The 14,532-nt window shown below is 38.4% G+C and overlaps 2 protein-coding genes and 2 pseudogenes across 2 annotated transcripts; 2 read left to right on the forward strand and 2 right to left on the reverse strand.

The window, feature by feature from the left end:
- Window positions 1-353: 353 nt before the first annotated feature.
- Window positions 354-1,211, forward strand: LOC106740580. Its single transcript, XM_014611768.1, has 2 exons — window positions 354-527; window positions 1,041-1,211. Exons 1-2 carry the CDS (start codon window positions 354-356, stop codon window positions 1,209-1,211), a joined length of 345 nt encoding a protein of 114 aa, XP_014467254.1.
- A 1,746-nt stretch (window positions 1,212-2,957) lies between these two features.
- LOC106740581 lies at window positions 2,958-3,915 on the forward strand (annotated as a pseudogene).
- A 1,659-nt stretch (window positions 3,916-5,574) lies between these two features.
- LOC106740583 lies at window positions 5,575-5,884 on the reverse strand (annotated as a pseudogene).
- A 5,045-nt stretch (window positions 5,885-10,929) lies between these two features.
- LOC106740582 lies at window positions 10,930-11,764 on the reverse strand. Its single transcript, XM_014611769.1, has 2 exons — window positions 11,469-11,764; window positions 10,930-11,360 (listed from the first exon to the last, which is right to left on the reverse strand). Exons 1-2 carry the CDS (start codon window positions 11,646-11,648, stop codon window positions 10,983-10,985), a joined length of 558 nt encoding a protein of 185 aa, XP_014467255.1. The 5' UTR covers window positions 11,649-11,764; the 3' UTR covers window positions 10,930-10,982.
- Window positions 11,765-14,532: the final 2,768 nt, after the last annotated feature.

A 14,532-nucleotide genomic window follows, 5' to 3' on the forward strand; every position in this document is an offset into this window, starting at 1 on the left:
AGGCCGCGTGGGGGCTAGTGGTTTACCGCACACCCCGCGCGCGGTTGGATGGTCTTGAGGCGCGTACGGTCACGGCCGAACTGCTCATCCTGCGAAGTACGCCCGCAGACGCTGCTGGATTTTTCCACGCCCGCTCTCTTGTGAGTCGTTGCCAAAACTGTAAAGTTAGAATAGATGATTGGTAGCGTTTAGCCTAATGGCTGAGTTCGCATGTTGTGGCACGTTTCGCGTGTCAGGACAAATACTACTCTGTACAACTACTGATTTCCCTTACATTTGGTGACTCATGCCTATCTTTTGAATCTATTCGATTTTGGTAAATTAATTCAAATGTGGCGGAACAAGCATTGAAGATGCATCCTAGAGCCTCGAAATCACCTGTGACTCCAGAAATCATCATTAAAATCTATGATATGGTTTTGGTCCATAGACGAGTGGAAGTGCGCGAGTTAGCAGAGATTACATGCATCTCAAATGAGCGAGTTCACTGTATTTTGCATAATGAATTGCACATGGAGAAACTTAGCGTAAAATGAATGCCGATTTGCTCACAAAAGACCAAAAATGAATTCGCGTGCGAACATTAGCCAACTGTTTGCAAGTGTTTAAGAAGAATCCAGCAAATTTTTTACGGCATTTTGTGACCATGGTCGAAACATAGATTCACCATTATATCTCGGAAACGAAACAGCAGTTGAAACAAAGGACCTCACGGGGCGGCCAACTCCGTAAAAGGCGAAATGCGTTCTCTTCGCTGGAAAGGTGATGACGTTAATTTTTTGGGATGCGAAAGGAATTCTTTTCAATTAATTGCTTCGAGAAAAGCAGTCAATCAGGAGAATTCCTTTTTTTTCCCAAAAACCATTATAGGAGAATACTATGCATCACTTTTAGATTCAAGACAGCGATTGTGGAAAAACGTCCAGGATTTGCTAAAAAAAGATGTTGTTCCACCATGATAACGCACCGGCGTTTTCAAGCCGTCTCGTTAAACAAAAATTGACCAAACTACGACTTGATTGAAATGCTTCCGCAACCAGCATATTCCACCCGATCTAGCTTACTCAGATTACTATCTGTTCCCGAAACTCAAGATCTTCTTGGCTGGACAGAAATTTAGGTTAAATGAACAGGTCATACAGGAGATAAACAAGTATTTTGAGGTCCTCGAAGAATCCTACTTCCGCGAAGGGATCACGAACCTGAAATAACGTTAAGACATGTACGTTGAACTTCGAGGAGAATAAGTCGAAAAATAAACTACATTACAAAACTCAATGTGTTATCTTTATCAATATTAATATCAAACCAAATTTCTTATCAAACCATCTTCGTATATATTGTGGCGTTGCGGCGCTGCTGCCGCTTTTCCGCACGTCGCAGAAAGCATAATTTTTGCCGCGAACGGGGACACCGGAAAGCGTCGCCTGCCGATCTCTGTAAATGGGCCAAATTAGCGAATTAGTGCTTAATATTAAGACTTTTTTTATTTATGGCGCCTCACCGCCTGCAATATGTGATCGCCATATGTTGACCGTGCCGAGGACTGCTACGGGTGGAAAGCGAGCCAGGATTCGAGAGACTACCGCGCCCGGGAGGAAAACCACGAAACCGACGAACATTCGCAAGCTACGGAGCAGCATTGACCCCACATGGGAACTTTGCCTGGAGCGTCGACTGCTATTGTATCGCAGAGGTACGCGTGTGAGAAGCCGGCCGAAGAAAAGGGCTCAAGGAAACCTTATTGAAAACAGGATAATGCTTCGGGGGACATCGCTATGGACCCCGTAGACAAAAGGGCCTCAGGAAAGGATGCTCCGGTAAAGAAGGATGAATAGCGTAAGATAGCATGCGCTTGACTGCATTTTGCGAGCGCCGCGACGCGCGAAATCCTGTCGCGCGATATTTGTTCCATTCTACTCCGCGTGTTACGTAGAAGGATGGATCACGATCGATATAGGATCAAACAACGATCTTGCATATGCTTTTGCGTGTTGACAGTCGCCACGACCAACCTGGCCAACGTTTACCGGTGTCCAGAGCTGACTCTTAAAGTGTCACGGCGGAATCGTAGGTTTGCATATTTCCGACGATAAAATTTTTTCATATCGTATACGTGTCGCGTGTATATAGCGTTATATACGCGAAAATTTTGCGTTTTTTTTCGCGTGTATTAGGTGTGTTTCATTCGCGTCAGTTTAGTGTTGCTTTCGCGTACATTTTGCGCTCCTTTCGCAAATATTTGGCGTTTATTTCGCGGATAGTTAGCGTTTTGAATTTTTGGTTCGTGTTCGTAATTCGGGGAGTTGCGGATGACGAAATAGTTTTGTGTTTGACTTAAGTCGTCACATTCGCCGGCTGAGAACATTTGGTTTCTTGTCTCTGATTGCGTGTTTCGCACTTTTGTCTCGTATTAACATTCTCGTGAAATGTGTTACTCTCGTGCAAATTTTGCGTTTCGATATTCGCATTCGATGGTGCGCGAGCCGTTCGACCTTGGTGGTGTCGCGTGAGTAAAGCGTACTTTGTTGTCACATCCATTCCGTATTGGTTACGTGCGGAATCAATTGTGTTAGCATAAGAACGACCATCGTTACGGCGCTTATTAAGAATTTGATGTCGCGCCCACGATATAATTCACCTTTCTTGTCTCTTTGGCATTTTCAGTATTAGCGAATGCGAATTTAGAATGATTTTCAGTGTAACACCGACCGCTCAAACGACGTTTTCAAGAATTTGTCCCGTCTCATTACGTATTACATTTCTTTTATTAGGTTGGCAAGGATGAAATTTGTAGTTAATAATATTGCCAAATGTTATAGTTTATTATTTGACATTGGCTTAATATATAACAGTTCTGTTTTTTTGTTGGAAAGTTACATATCCCGCCTGTTTAAAGAAATCATGTAAGCTCTAATAAATATTAAAGCCTTTTTTTTAAATTAATTTTGTTGAAAATGGAACGGTTGGGAATTCGCACTATTATGAAGTATGAGTTCTTACGTGGAATTACGGCATCGCTGACCACGCGAAACATTAATAGTGTATTTGGCTCTAGTGTTAATACGCAGCAGACAGTATCAAATTGGTTAGCCAAATTTCGTACAGGTAACTTTGACCTCACAAATGATCCGTCACCCAGAATCAAAGGTCCATAATGACAAACTAAAGGTCACCGTTGAGTCTTACACATCTCAGAGTGCCTATGAATTATCGTTGAAGTTTGGTGTTAGCAAACAAACAATATTAACTCATTTAGATCAAATCGGTAAAGTGAAAAGTTGGATAAGTGAGTTCCACATGAACTGAATGAAAAACAGAAACAAAAGCGTTTGGAGGTTTGCTTGATGTTGCTTTCTCATCACAAATCTGATCCATTTTTGAATCGAATTGTCACTTGTGATGAGAAATGGATCCAATTTGAAAATCGCAGACTTTTAGCACAGAGGCTGAACAAGGATAAATCACCAGTGTTTGGTGGCCTAGCGCAGGTATGATCCTTTATGATTTCACGAAACCTGGTGCATCGTTCACAGCAAAATATACTGCAACCAACTGGACGAAATGATGCAAAAATTTAAAGAAAAACAGCCTAGATTTTTCAAGAAAATCCACTCCTATCTTATTGCATGATAACGCTAGACCAAATACTGCACAAATGACTGTGGCAAAACTACAGGAATTGGAGTTGGAACTTCTGCATCATCCTCTATACTCACCAGACCTATCCGCCACTAATTATTACTTCTTCCGCAATTTGGAGAACTTTTTAATAAGAAAACAATTTAATTCCGACAATCCCATAAAACCTTCCAGGAATTCATTGACTCTCGTCCACCAGAGTTTTATACCACCGGCCTGAACAACCTGCCGCTTAAATGGCAAAAGTGTATAGACAATATGGGTCTACTTTGATGAATAAAATAATTCCTTAAATTTGTAAGTTATCAATCAACTTTGTTTTTTTCTACAAATTTTATTTTTGACCTGATATTTTCGTTTTGTTGTTAACCCCTCGATTACGGCGGACTATGAGACGCACTGGCCGTACCATACGGCAGGAATTGAGTTACGATGTACGCCGAGAACAGTGAACTTCTAGCTAGGGATACATTTTTGTGATAACATATTTCAATAATCAAAAAACTGAATTTTACTACATTAAGACTATATTATTTATTTTTCTGAACCGAATTACTATAAATATTACAAATTTAATATTAATGTAAAGCTTCTTTTGCAAGATATCTAATAGTCTAATAAAGTGTGATATAATTTGAAACAAGAATAAATACATAATTCTATATCACATTTCTTACATTGGTAATGTGTCTTACTTCTTTTGTTATATTTGCGGCACACTGCACATTTCCACCTTGCGTTTTTTCCGAATTACTGTATTTTTTACGTATGGAGATGGAAAATGCATTTGTATTAAACGAAAAGACTGATTATTAGGATTTCCACCTATTGATTTACATTCATGTTCATTACATAACATTCACTCTAGGAATAAACCAAAAAAATTACTATAAAATTGAAATATAAATTGTAGGATGAGAAGCGATATGGAACGATTCGATGAGGTGAGAATAATTAACACGGTACGAAATGATGTCTTCAGAATTCGTTTATTCATTTCTGCTCCGGACGATGCGAACAACGGAGCGCGTGCCTCCACACCCTCCAGCTTCCCTTGTTTTAAATATTTCGTTAATATTTAAATATTTAAATAGCAGGTGACTAACGAAATATGTACCAGCGAAATTAGCATTCACTCTCGTCTAACTGAGATAAGATTTAATATCGAATAAATATCGATAAAATTCTCAGAGAGCCAAACTGCGTCGAGCGCCTATAGGCGTTTCAGTGTCACAAACGCAAAATTTCTAAGCGCCGATAGGCGCCCACAGTAGCCTAGGGGTTAACTTGATTTCCATGTTGAATAAATGTTTTTTTTGTTTTTATTAACGAATCGCGTATTTTGTGCCTTTTCATTTGGTGTTATCGTATCTATTCTCCCTGCTCGGATACATGCGACCTATTCCCCGAGGAACTTTAGATCCTGCCCTTTCCTGATCGGAATGTTGAGCTAGTGGTGCTCATTGCAAAACAATTTTGGGAAAATTCTTGCGATTATTTGATTTTCGGTGACACTAACAGCATCTGGCGTCCAACTTTGGTCTTTCAATTTAGTTTTTCTTTCACGTAACTCGCGCTCACTTATCGTTGTTTTGCAGTGATTTCTCGCGTTCCGTAATAGGAACAATTTTGCCAGACAATGCCCCGTCCCTGTTCGCCTGGCCTTTTCGTCGTCAGGCCGTGAGCGAACGTCCGGTCAGCGCGCGAAATTCCTTTGCTGGCGTTCTCGTTCATGAACATAGACGCGGCGGTATCGATTCTCTCCGAGACGTTTCATTGCACATTGTCGGTCGCCAAAACTCGGCGCCCAAAGTAAAGAACCTGTGTCGTCTATCGCAATATATTAGGTTGGGGAAAATGAAATCCATTATTTTTACGTGAACTTTAAGACTTCATTTAACATGTTTCGGATTGTCCGATTTGGGTCAAATATGCACCGTTTTGTTTTATAATTTGTTGCCATTTTAAAGGTAGCTTCATAATGCCTCTCTCATAGAAGTCTTGGTCCTTATTGGCGAAAAACTCTAGTAATCGATTTTCACTATCTTCTCTTGATGCCAATTTCTTATCACTAAGGAAGTTTTGCAATGCAAAAAAAAACATGGTAATCGCTTGGTGCCGGACTGTATGATGGATGCATCAAAATTTCCCAACCAAGCTCCCGAAGTTTCTGGCGAGTCACTATAGACATGTGTGGCCTGTCCTGATGGAACACAACACCTCTCCTGTTGGCCAATTCTGGCCGTTTCTGGTCAATCGCTAGCTTCCAACGGTCCACGTGTTGACAGTAGAGATCCGAATTTAGTGTTTGGCCATATGGAAGCAACTCATAATAAATGATTCCTTTCCAGTCCCACCAAATGCACAGCAGAACCTTCCTGGCCGTTAGTCCTGGTTTGGCCACCGTTTGAGCTGCTTCACCGCGCTTTGACCACTATCGTTTTCGCACAATGTTGTCGTATGTGACCCATTTCTCATTCCCAATCACCATCCGTTTAAAAAATGGGTCGATTTTATTCCGTTTGGCCAAGGCTTCGCAGATGGAAATTTGATCCATCATATTTCTTTGTGTTAATTGGTGTAACACCCAAACATCGAGCTTCTTTTTGAATCCAGCTTTGTGCAAATGGTTTAAAACTGTTTTATGGTCGATCTTTAGCTCCTGGGCTATGCTACGACTGCTAACATGCCGGTCGATTATTTCTATGATTTTACCGACATTTTCGACGACAGGCCTATCTGTGAGAGGTGCATCTTTAACATCAAAAATACTAGAACGGAATCGACGAAACCAAAATTGGACGTAATTGGCTGTTACAGTATCGGCACCATAAACACTATTCACAATTACAGCCGCCTGGCTTGCATTTTTGCCTTTATCAAAGAAAAACTATAAAATATACCGAATTTTCTCTTTGTTGATTTCCATTTTTAATACCCTGTAACTCACAACTGAATGGACCAAACAAAAAACAACAAAATTTTTTTAGTACGAAATTTTATCTTTCCAACGAGTATAAATCTGAAATTGTTTGATCGATACTTTACGAGATATCGATCACTACAGCCATCTACCGAAAAAATAATGGATTTCTTTTTCCCCAACCTAATATTTATATATATATATTTAATCAACCACATATATGCTGTTCTGTTCCAGTATTATTTACCATTTTTGAAGAAGCTCCATGATTCCGGATTTCCAAAAATCATCATTTTTCTGAGCAATGAACTATAGAAGATGGTTTTTGCAGGCTTATAAAAATATAAAATTTTTACCGTTTAAAGAATTTTATTGGCTTCGAAGTGGTAATCAGTGGGTGTTGAGTCGGCGGAGAATACGGCGGGTGCGGTAGAACATGCCACCTAAGTTGCAATAATTTTTGCTGAATCAGTAAAGAGACATGATGTTTAGCATTATCCTGATGAAAGATGACATCTTTCCGACTGACCAATTTGGGACACTTTTCATTGATCGTTTCCTTCAAACAGTCTATTTGGGCACAGCATTTGTTCGAGTAAAAGTTTTCGCTTTGTGGAACGAGATAAAAATGAACGAGGCCTTTCCAGTATTACTAAGTACACAGCATGAATTTTTTTGGTTAACGGTACTTCATTTTGTTTGCACTTATTGACGATATTATACGTTTTACGTTATTGTACACAACCTATTTTTCATCGCTTGTAATCATCCGTTTAAAAAATGGTTCGTTTTCGTTGCGTTTGAGAAGCGAATTATAGATGGAAATGCGATCTATAAAATTTTTTTTCATTTAAATCGTGAGGCACCTAAATATCGTAGCGATTCATATAGTCAAATGTATCCGGATGCTGTGCAAAGCTAGTCGAATTAGTTATTAGATATTAGAGGAATATCTCCACGATGTCTCGTGTTTTATAACGTAGATTATTTTCAATTAGTGCTACAATTTCGTCGTTATTTATTATTTACGGTCTATCTGAGCGTTCTTGGTTTTCGACATTAATATCATCACATTTAAAACAAACAAATAACTTTTAAACAGTTTTTTTAGATGTTGCATATCCTCCGTAAACGGCACAAATGTTTGTCGTTGTTCGAACGGTGTTCTTGCCTTCTTGAAAGTAATATAATATATCGAAAATGCATCTTATTTTTCTCCATTTTTGAATTGATATAAAATTAATTCAACTTAATCGATCCAAATATTCTTATTTGTAAACGATGCGTTGAAATGTTACTCTTTCAGAATACGTATATATGTTATAAGTTAAAATTACGTACGACAAAATATATATTTTTTAATGCCATCTGTTGAAAAACCGCACGAATTTTGCGAACAACCCAATATTATGGTTGCAATGTCAGCTACAATTTATACAATTAAAGTGCTTCTATACAGTGCCTTCGAGCCTGCTTGTCATATAATAACATTGAGGTCTTCGTTAGTATTTTAATTAAAGCCGTCTAAATATCGTTCCAACAGACTCTACTAACGAGGGGACGGCTTAACATATTTATTTTGATTAAATTAGGTAACATACTATCGACATGTGCCAAACAATAAGACGTACTACTAAAAAATGAGCGAAAAATCGAAATTGTATATTCTAGAGTTCTACAAGTTCCTTATTGCTTACGCTCCATGCAGAACGTCCAGTAGTTCGGTAGCAGCGTACTAGACTCATAATCCACGGAACGGCAGTTCGTATCCTCTGATGTGTTTATTTTTTTTCTGTTAAATTTGTTTAAATTCGTTTAATTACACTAGCCTACGAAAATTTGCGGATATAATGAGATTAGGTGATTTTTATTAATTTTTGTCTGCTGAATATGAATCTGTTTTCTAAATTTAGCGTCATAATTCCGAAGAAAATGGCGTCAAAGTGACCAAAAATGGCGATTGTGAAGATTTCCATAGTGTTGCGCTTTCGAGACGTCGCGGTAATGTGGGGTTGCCCTGTGCAGTGCGTTGGAGTGGGAGGAGGCAGTGATGAATAAACTATCTTGTTGTAGAAAAAACTCAACTTGTCTTTATTTCGTGTTCGCCCTATACAATACTATGTAGGCGTCCGACAGCGTGTCGGTACCCGAAAATTAAGAATCTAGACTCGCCCTCGCGCCGGTCTCACGTCCCCTTTTATCCTCTTCCTATGTCTCAATCAGAGGGGACGATGTTGATGTGTCAACGTCTTCTGAATGAGGACGCTGACCATCCTGATTTCGATATTTCTATTGCAAGAATGCCAGGTTGCATTTCCGCATCGCGACGTTTGGCAATTCAAGCCGTGGCTCCGTTTATGGTCATCGACATACTTCATTGTTATACTTACAACATTCCCTCCACCCGTTGGAGAGAGAAAACGGACGGACGACGTTTTCGCTTATAATAGTTTTTTTCCGTGTACAATACATTACTACAATCGTTTATTTCTTAATTACCGCATTATTTTTATTTGTTGGTTTCGTTTCGGCGGGGTTCTCTTAATTTACAGCGAGGTATTTTTATCGTTGGTCGTATGTCGCTGTTGCGGCGTTCTATAACAATTGGATTTTTTTTCGTAATATTTTGTAATTTACTTAGTAATAATATTATAACGATGATTACAATTATAATGATTATTCTACTCGGCGCGGTTGAATAGATTAAATATTTATGTTTCTCGAAGAAATTTTGGTTTTCTAGATCTTGCTGTATTTTTGATAATCTGTTTTTTAAATTTGTTAATTCCGCGGGGTTCTGTATTACTTTTTTCAGTGTTAAAGTTTGTGCTGTGTATTTTTTGTTCTGATTTGTTATGTTCTATATTTTGTTACGTATTCGTTTTGTTTAGAAAACGTGAGATTATATTCTGGTATACTTATTTGTATTTCGTTAGTTTCAAAAGTCTCCTGGGTCTGTATTATAGTATCTTCTGTTGTAAGTCTGCATTGCTGTTGGAATTGATTAATTCCAAATTTTTAAATTTTCTCTCGGTATTGCATATTATTTTTACAATGTGTCATTATTGGTTGTGCGCTGTGCGTTGAATACAGCCAAACGTTGCTTCTTATCAATGAAATGATTATAGTGTGGTTTATGTTGACATAATTAATGTTACAATTTTTGAGTGTTTTTTGTGCGGTATACATTTGGAACTCACAGGGAGAATCGGAGTATATGCGATATATTGGAGTGTTGTGAGAACATGTGTACCGATTCCCTAGCTTGATACATTCGTTTAATTCGTTTCTGTTCAAAAGTATATGCTACCTTCTGTATTAACAGCGATTTTTATGTGTATGACGTCTGTCAGTGCGAATATATTATCATGAACATGTATGGGAAGAGGTATTACTTGTACTATTTCGTAAGCTGGGTAAGTTATCAACGGTATCTTTAAAATAGTAAATATATTTCTTTATTTATAATACGCGCTAATTGTTATATATTTGCTTATTTGCAGCCAATTTTCTACTGAAAGGATAATTGGAAAATGGGTGCCTTCAGGTATGTGTATTACTGTTTCCTTACGATTTTTAATTATTTCTTCTACCGGTGTTATTTGTTGTGGCAATTTTCCTTGATTTATGTTAGATAGATCATTATATCTTCCTAATCGCGCATATGATCGGTAATTACGGCATTTAGAATTGTTAAAATGTTCATTTATCTCTTTCCCTTCGATAAATTCCCTTTGTTTTATAGAAAGTTTATTTATGCTACTCATCAGTAAGTCATTGTTTTTTTGTAACGTTTCGTCAAAGGTGCTCATATGTCCTATTGTTTTATTTAAAATTTGTAATTGGTTTGCTAATGTATGTTTTAGAGTCTTCTGGTTATTTTCCAATATACTCAGTTGTTCGTTTATTATCATTTTATAATTCGCGTCCATTAATCCAAAAAAGTTTTCGTTATGAAACCTACACCGTCAATTATTCCTCGTCTTAAATTAGTAGTGCTTTCGCATATATTATTTATACTGTCTGTTGTTTTGCGTATTCGTTCCAGATTTTTTTCTGTAATTTTGCGCAGGTTTTCACATATGTGCGAGGAGCAGCATGTTAGCATTGTCTGACAAAGATATTCTTTTATTTGGTTGTAACGGTGGTTCAAGGATTCAATGTCAAGCTTAATTACCATCTTCCAAGTGGCGGCTACTTGGTGAAGTTGTCCCAGTTTATTAAAGTACAGCCCTGGTGTATTCCGAAATTCTTGAAGTGTAGTACAGGGTTGCTTTTCCTGGAGCTCGCTCGTTGTATATACAGGGTGCGGCGAAAGGTATGCCCTCATTTTGGAGAGCAATCAATAAAATACTATTAAATGTAGAGGATTGGAAATTTTTTTATTACCTTTGGTACTTCAAACAGTTTTTTTACATTAACGTTTAAAAACGATATCTGCAAGATGGCGGCCTCCAGTAGCAATGCACTGATGTAGCCGATTTTGGAAGCTTCGGGCTGCGTTTTGGCACATCTGAATCGGAATGGCGTTCACCTCTTCGATGATTCTCCTTTTCAGTTCTTGTAGGGTATGGGGACGATGCTTGAAGACTTTTTCTTTCAGATACCCCCACAAGAAAAAGTCACAAATGCTCAAATCGGGCGATCTTGCTGGCCACCCCAAATCACCCCTCAGAGAGACGAGTCGAGTAGGGAACATTTGCCTCAGTTTCGCCATAGAAATGCGGGCTGTATGCGCTGTTGCTCCATCTTGTTGAAACCAAATCTCCCCCAGATTTGTCTGTTCACTCAACTCCTGCAATTTAGGCTCAAAAAAGTTTTTCAGCATGAAAACATAACGTTGAGCTGTAACGTTCTCTGGTGTTGTTGCAGTTCTGGGTCTCCCAACTGCATGAGTTCTTACTGTGGATCCGGTTTCTTCCAATGAAGAAACCCAACGTTTGATTGTTTTTCCATCAGGTACGGAAACATGGCGCGGAATATGGAATCGCAAGCGCATTACTCTCTGCGTCGCAATGACTGAACGGCCATTTTCCAAAAAAGAGCGCACAGCGAATCCACGATGTTCTCCAGTCCAAATCATGATGTTAACTGAAAACGGTTGAGAACAACCTTCCTAATGAGACCCTGCCCAACAACCTACTCACGCCATCTGGTGAGCAACGGATTTTTCAAACTCGGGCAAACCTTTCGCCGCACCCTGTATAATGCTACTGAGTATGGTCATCCTGCAAGTAAATAATGGAGGAAGAATGTGAGTTGAATTGTGCCTTCTTCCGATATTTATTCTTCTTTTTTTTGTGTTTAGTTATCAATGTAGTGTTTCAGGCGATTTGCGTGAGTGGTTAAGGTTTTTCGGTCTCTTTTTATTATATAATTAACATCGGAGTGTTCCTTGATTATTTCATATGGTCCTATCCACATGGCGTCGAGTTTCTTTGATCTTACTCGACGTATGGTTTCGTCGTATAATAAGACTTTGTTGCCTACTTGGTATTAGACCCCTCTGGTTTTTTGGTCGTAGTATCGTTTGCTTTTCATTATTTTTTTCTTTTACATGTTTTCTTGCTAGCTGATTAGCTGCGCGTAATCTCTGTTTGAGTTCCTGGGCTTAGTCGTCGAAAGTGTAAGTAGGTTCGGGTGGTAGGTATACGGCAGAAGGTAATGTTGCTTCATGTCCATATAATAGCTCGAATGGAATATAGCTTGTGCTGGTATGCGGGGTCGCATTATATGTAAAAATTGCGTATAGCATCCATTCATCCTAGTCCGTTTGCTTGGTGTTAATGTAATGTCTTATGTATTCTGCCAGTGTTCTACGCAAGTGCTCTAGCGCTCCATTACTTTGCGGATAATACGCGGTTGTTTGTATTTTTTGTATTCTTAATAATTTACAAATGTTTTTAAAAATATTGCTTAAGATGTTCGTTCCTTGATCCGTTAGTATTCTATCAGGGACTCCATATTCCAACATTATTTTTTCTATAAATTCTTTAGCGATGGTAGAGTCTTCTTGATTTAGTATAGGTATCACTTTACTGAATTTGGTTAAGTTATCTTGTAATGTTAGTATGTATTTATTTCCATTTCGTGTTGCTGCCAATGGCCCTACTACGTTTAATGCGCATTTTTCAAATGGTTTGGACGGCGTATCAGTAATTACTAGAAGCATTTTAGTTTTTTGGGGCAATTTGTTTCTTTGGCAGAGTTCGCATTTATTAATGTAATTTTTGATATAGGCCACCATATTTTTCCACTGGTGATTTAGCTGTATTCTGTTTATGGTCCTTTGCACGCCTTGATGCCCTCCTAGAGGTGCATCGTGATATTCATAAAGTATTTGCCTTTACTCTTCCTCGGTATAGTTTCGAGGGTTTCCCGTTTCATCCACGTATTTTTCCTCAGCGCGCTTCTCTCCTTCGCCTTATTCCTCTGCCTCCTCCGGCGCGCCTATCTTTAAGACAGGTTGTATTATATTTCTACTAAGCGCGTCGGCGTTCGTGTTCGCGTGTCCGGCCTTGTGTATGATTTCATAATCGTATTCCTTTAATTTTAGTCGCCGCCTAAATAATCGTGATCCAGGGTCAGTGACGTTAAGGGGAGATATACACCTAGAAGCAGGAAAAAAGATCATTTTTGTGAATTTTTTCAAAGAAAACTATTTGAAATTTCGGATTAGAGTTTTAATTATCTAAAAGTATATACATTAAAAAATATATTTATTTATTTTTAGTTAAAAATAGCAAAAATTTACAAGGATATTGGATGATACTTGAAGCACTGTAAAAACACGGTACCCACTGGCGTTTCTTCAAAAATCATCTGAAAAGAAAAACCAAAAAGATTATTAAAATAGATATTATAATTTAGTACTTGTCATAGGCGATTTTGAAAATATCGATTTATGACAAAATGGCGAACGTCTGAACATAAAAGGTGATTTTTGGGCCAAAAATTAATTATTACTTTGCCTATAAAACAAAAACTAAGTAACGGAAAAAAAAAATCCTATGACAAGTACTAGATAATTGTGTATATAATAACCAAAAAAAACCTCAAGGCAATCGGTTCATTGGTTTTCGAGAAATTTTGAGTACCGATTTAAAAAACGTGGTTTTGAGAAAAACGCGTTTGAAAATTTGGGAATGAATGAAATTTGTCAACTTACATGGAATCATCGATACCAGGCCCATAGTATAGGTCTTCCTCGGTCAACGGAATGTTCATTTTTTCTAAATTTTGTTGTCGGCGCCGTATTCGACCTTCTTTTGTCTGCTCTTGCGCTTGCAGCTCGGTTTTCGCAATGCGAGTTTCGTCTTCTTCTGCAGCGTACAAGTGTGCTCCTGAACCAACTGATATTCCCAACACGTTCATAATTTCCAATAATGAGGTGACACCATTGTTGAACATGCATGTTGCCAAAAATACAGCAATGTTAATGATTTTGGCCCCGTTGTTCCTTCGTTTTTGGAGCTATCTTCCAAATCAGTTGGTTGAAGCTCTCATTGGAGTTTTGGGTATATCCGCCAACACCGCTCGCCAACAGCGTTCTAACAATTTGTCATTGCTGAGGTCTTCGTATATTGGTTTAATGACATCTAACACCTCTTTTGGCAATGCAGCATAATCGTGACGGAAATTTTTCAGTTTATTTGTAGCTTTCGCTTGTTGCCACTTGCACCACGATTCGGGGCCTTCTGTACAGAAATGATGCTGAGGCTTGCTGTCTGTTGAGCTGTAATGGTAGAATGTTGCCCATATCGCTTAATATTTGTTCACTAACGAAAATTCACTAAAACGCACAGTTGCACGAACAACAAGCTACTGAAAACGTGTCTACTTCTGGCAATGAATAACAGCCATCTGATATTTCCGTTATACCTGGAGCCAAGCATGCTACACCTGCCTAGTATGCCCAAAAACACAAACAATTGAATCACAAAATAAATCTACGCCTTTTGTTCGAA

Source organism: Dinoponera quadriceps, unplaced genomic scaffold (genome assembly GCF_001313825.1).
Source record: "Dinoponera quadriceps isolate SergipeBrazil2010 unplaced genomic scaffold, ASM131382v1 scaffold527, whole genome shotgun sequence".
Classification (NCBI taxonomy): domain Eukaryota; kingdom Metazoa; phylum Arthropoda; class Insecta; order Hymenoptera; family Formicidae; genus Dinoponera; species Dinoponera quadriceps.

What these genes read in the sequence shown, in the direction of transcription:
- LOC106740580 (XM_014611768.1), top strand. Translation starts at nt 354, where the DNA reads ATGCATCCTAGAGCCTCGAAATCACCTGTGACTCCAGAAATCATCATT. An exon ending in TGCACATGGAGAAACTTAGC is followed by an intron (nt 528 to 1,040) that starts GTAAAATGAATG and finishes TTCCGCAACCAG; the next exon opens with CATATTCCACCCGATCTAGC.
- LOC106740582 (XM_014611769.1), bottom strand. Translation starts at nt 11,648, where the DNA reads ATGATTTGGACTGGAGAACATCGTGGATTCGCTGTGCGCTCTTTTTTG. An exon ending in TGGAAGAAACCGGATCCACA is followed by an intron (nt 11,361 to 11,468) that starts GTAAGAACTCAT and finishes CCTAAATTGCAG; the next exon opens with GAGTTGAGTGAACAGACAAA.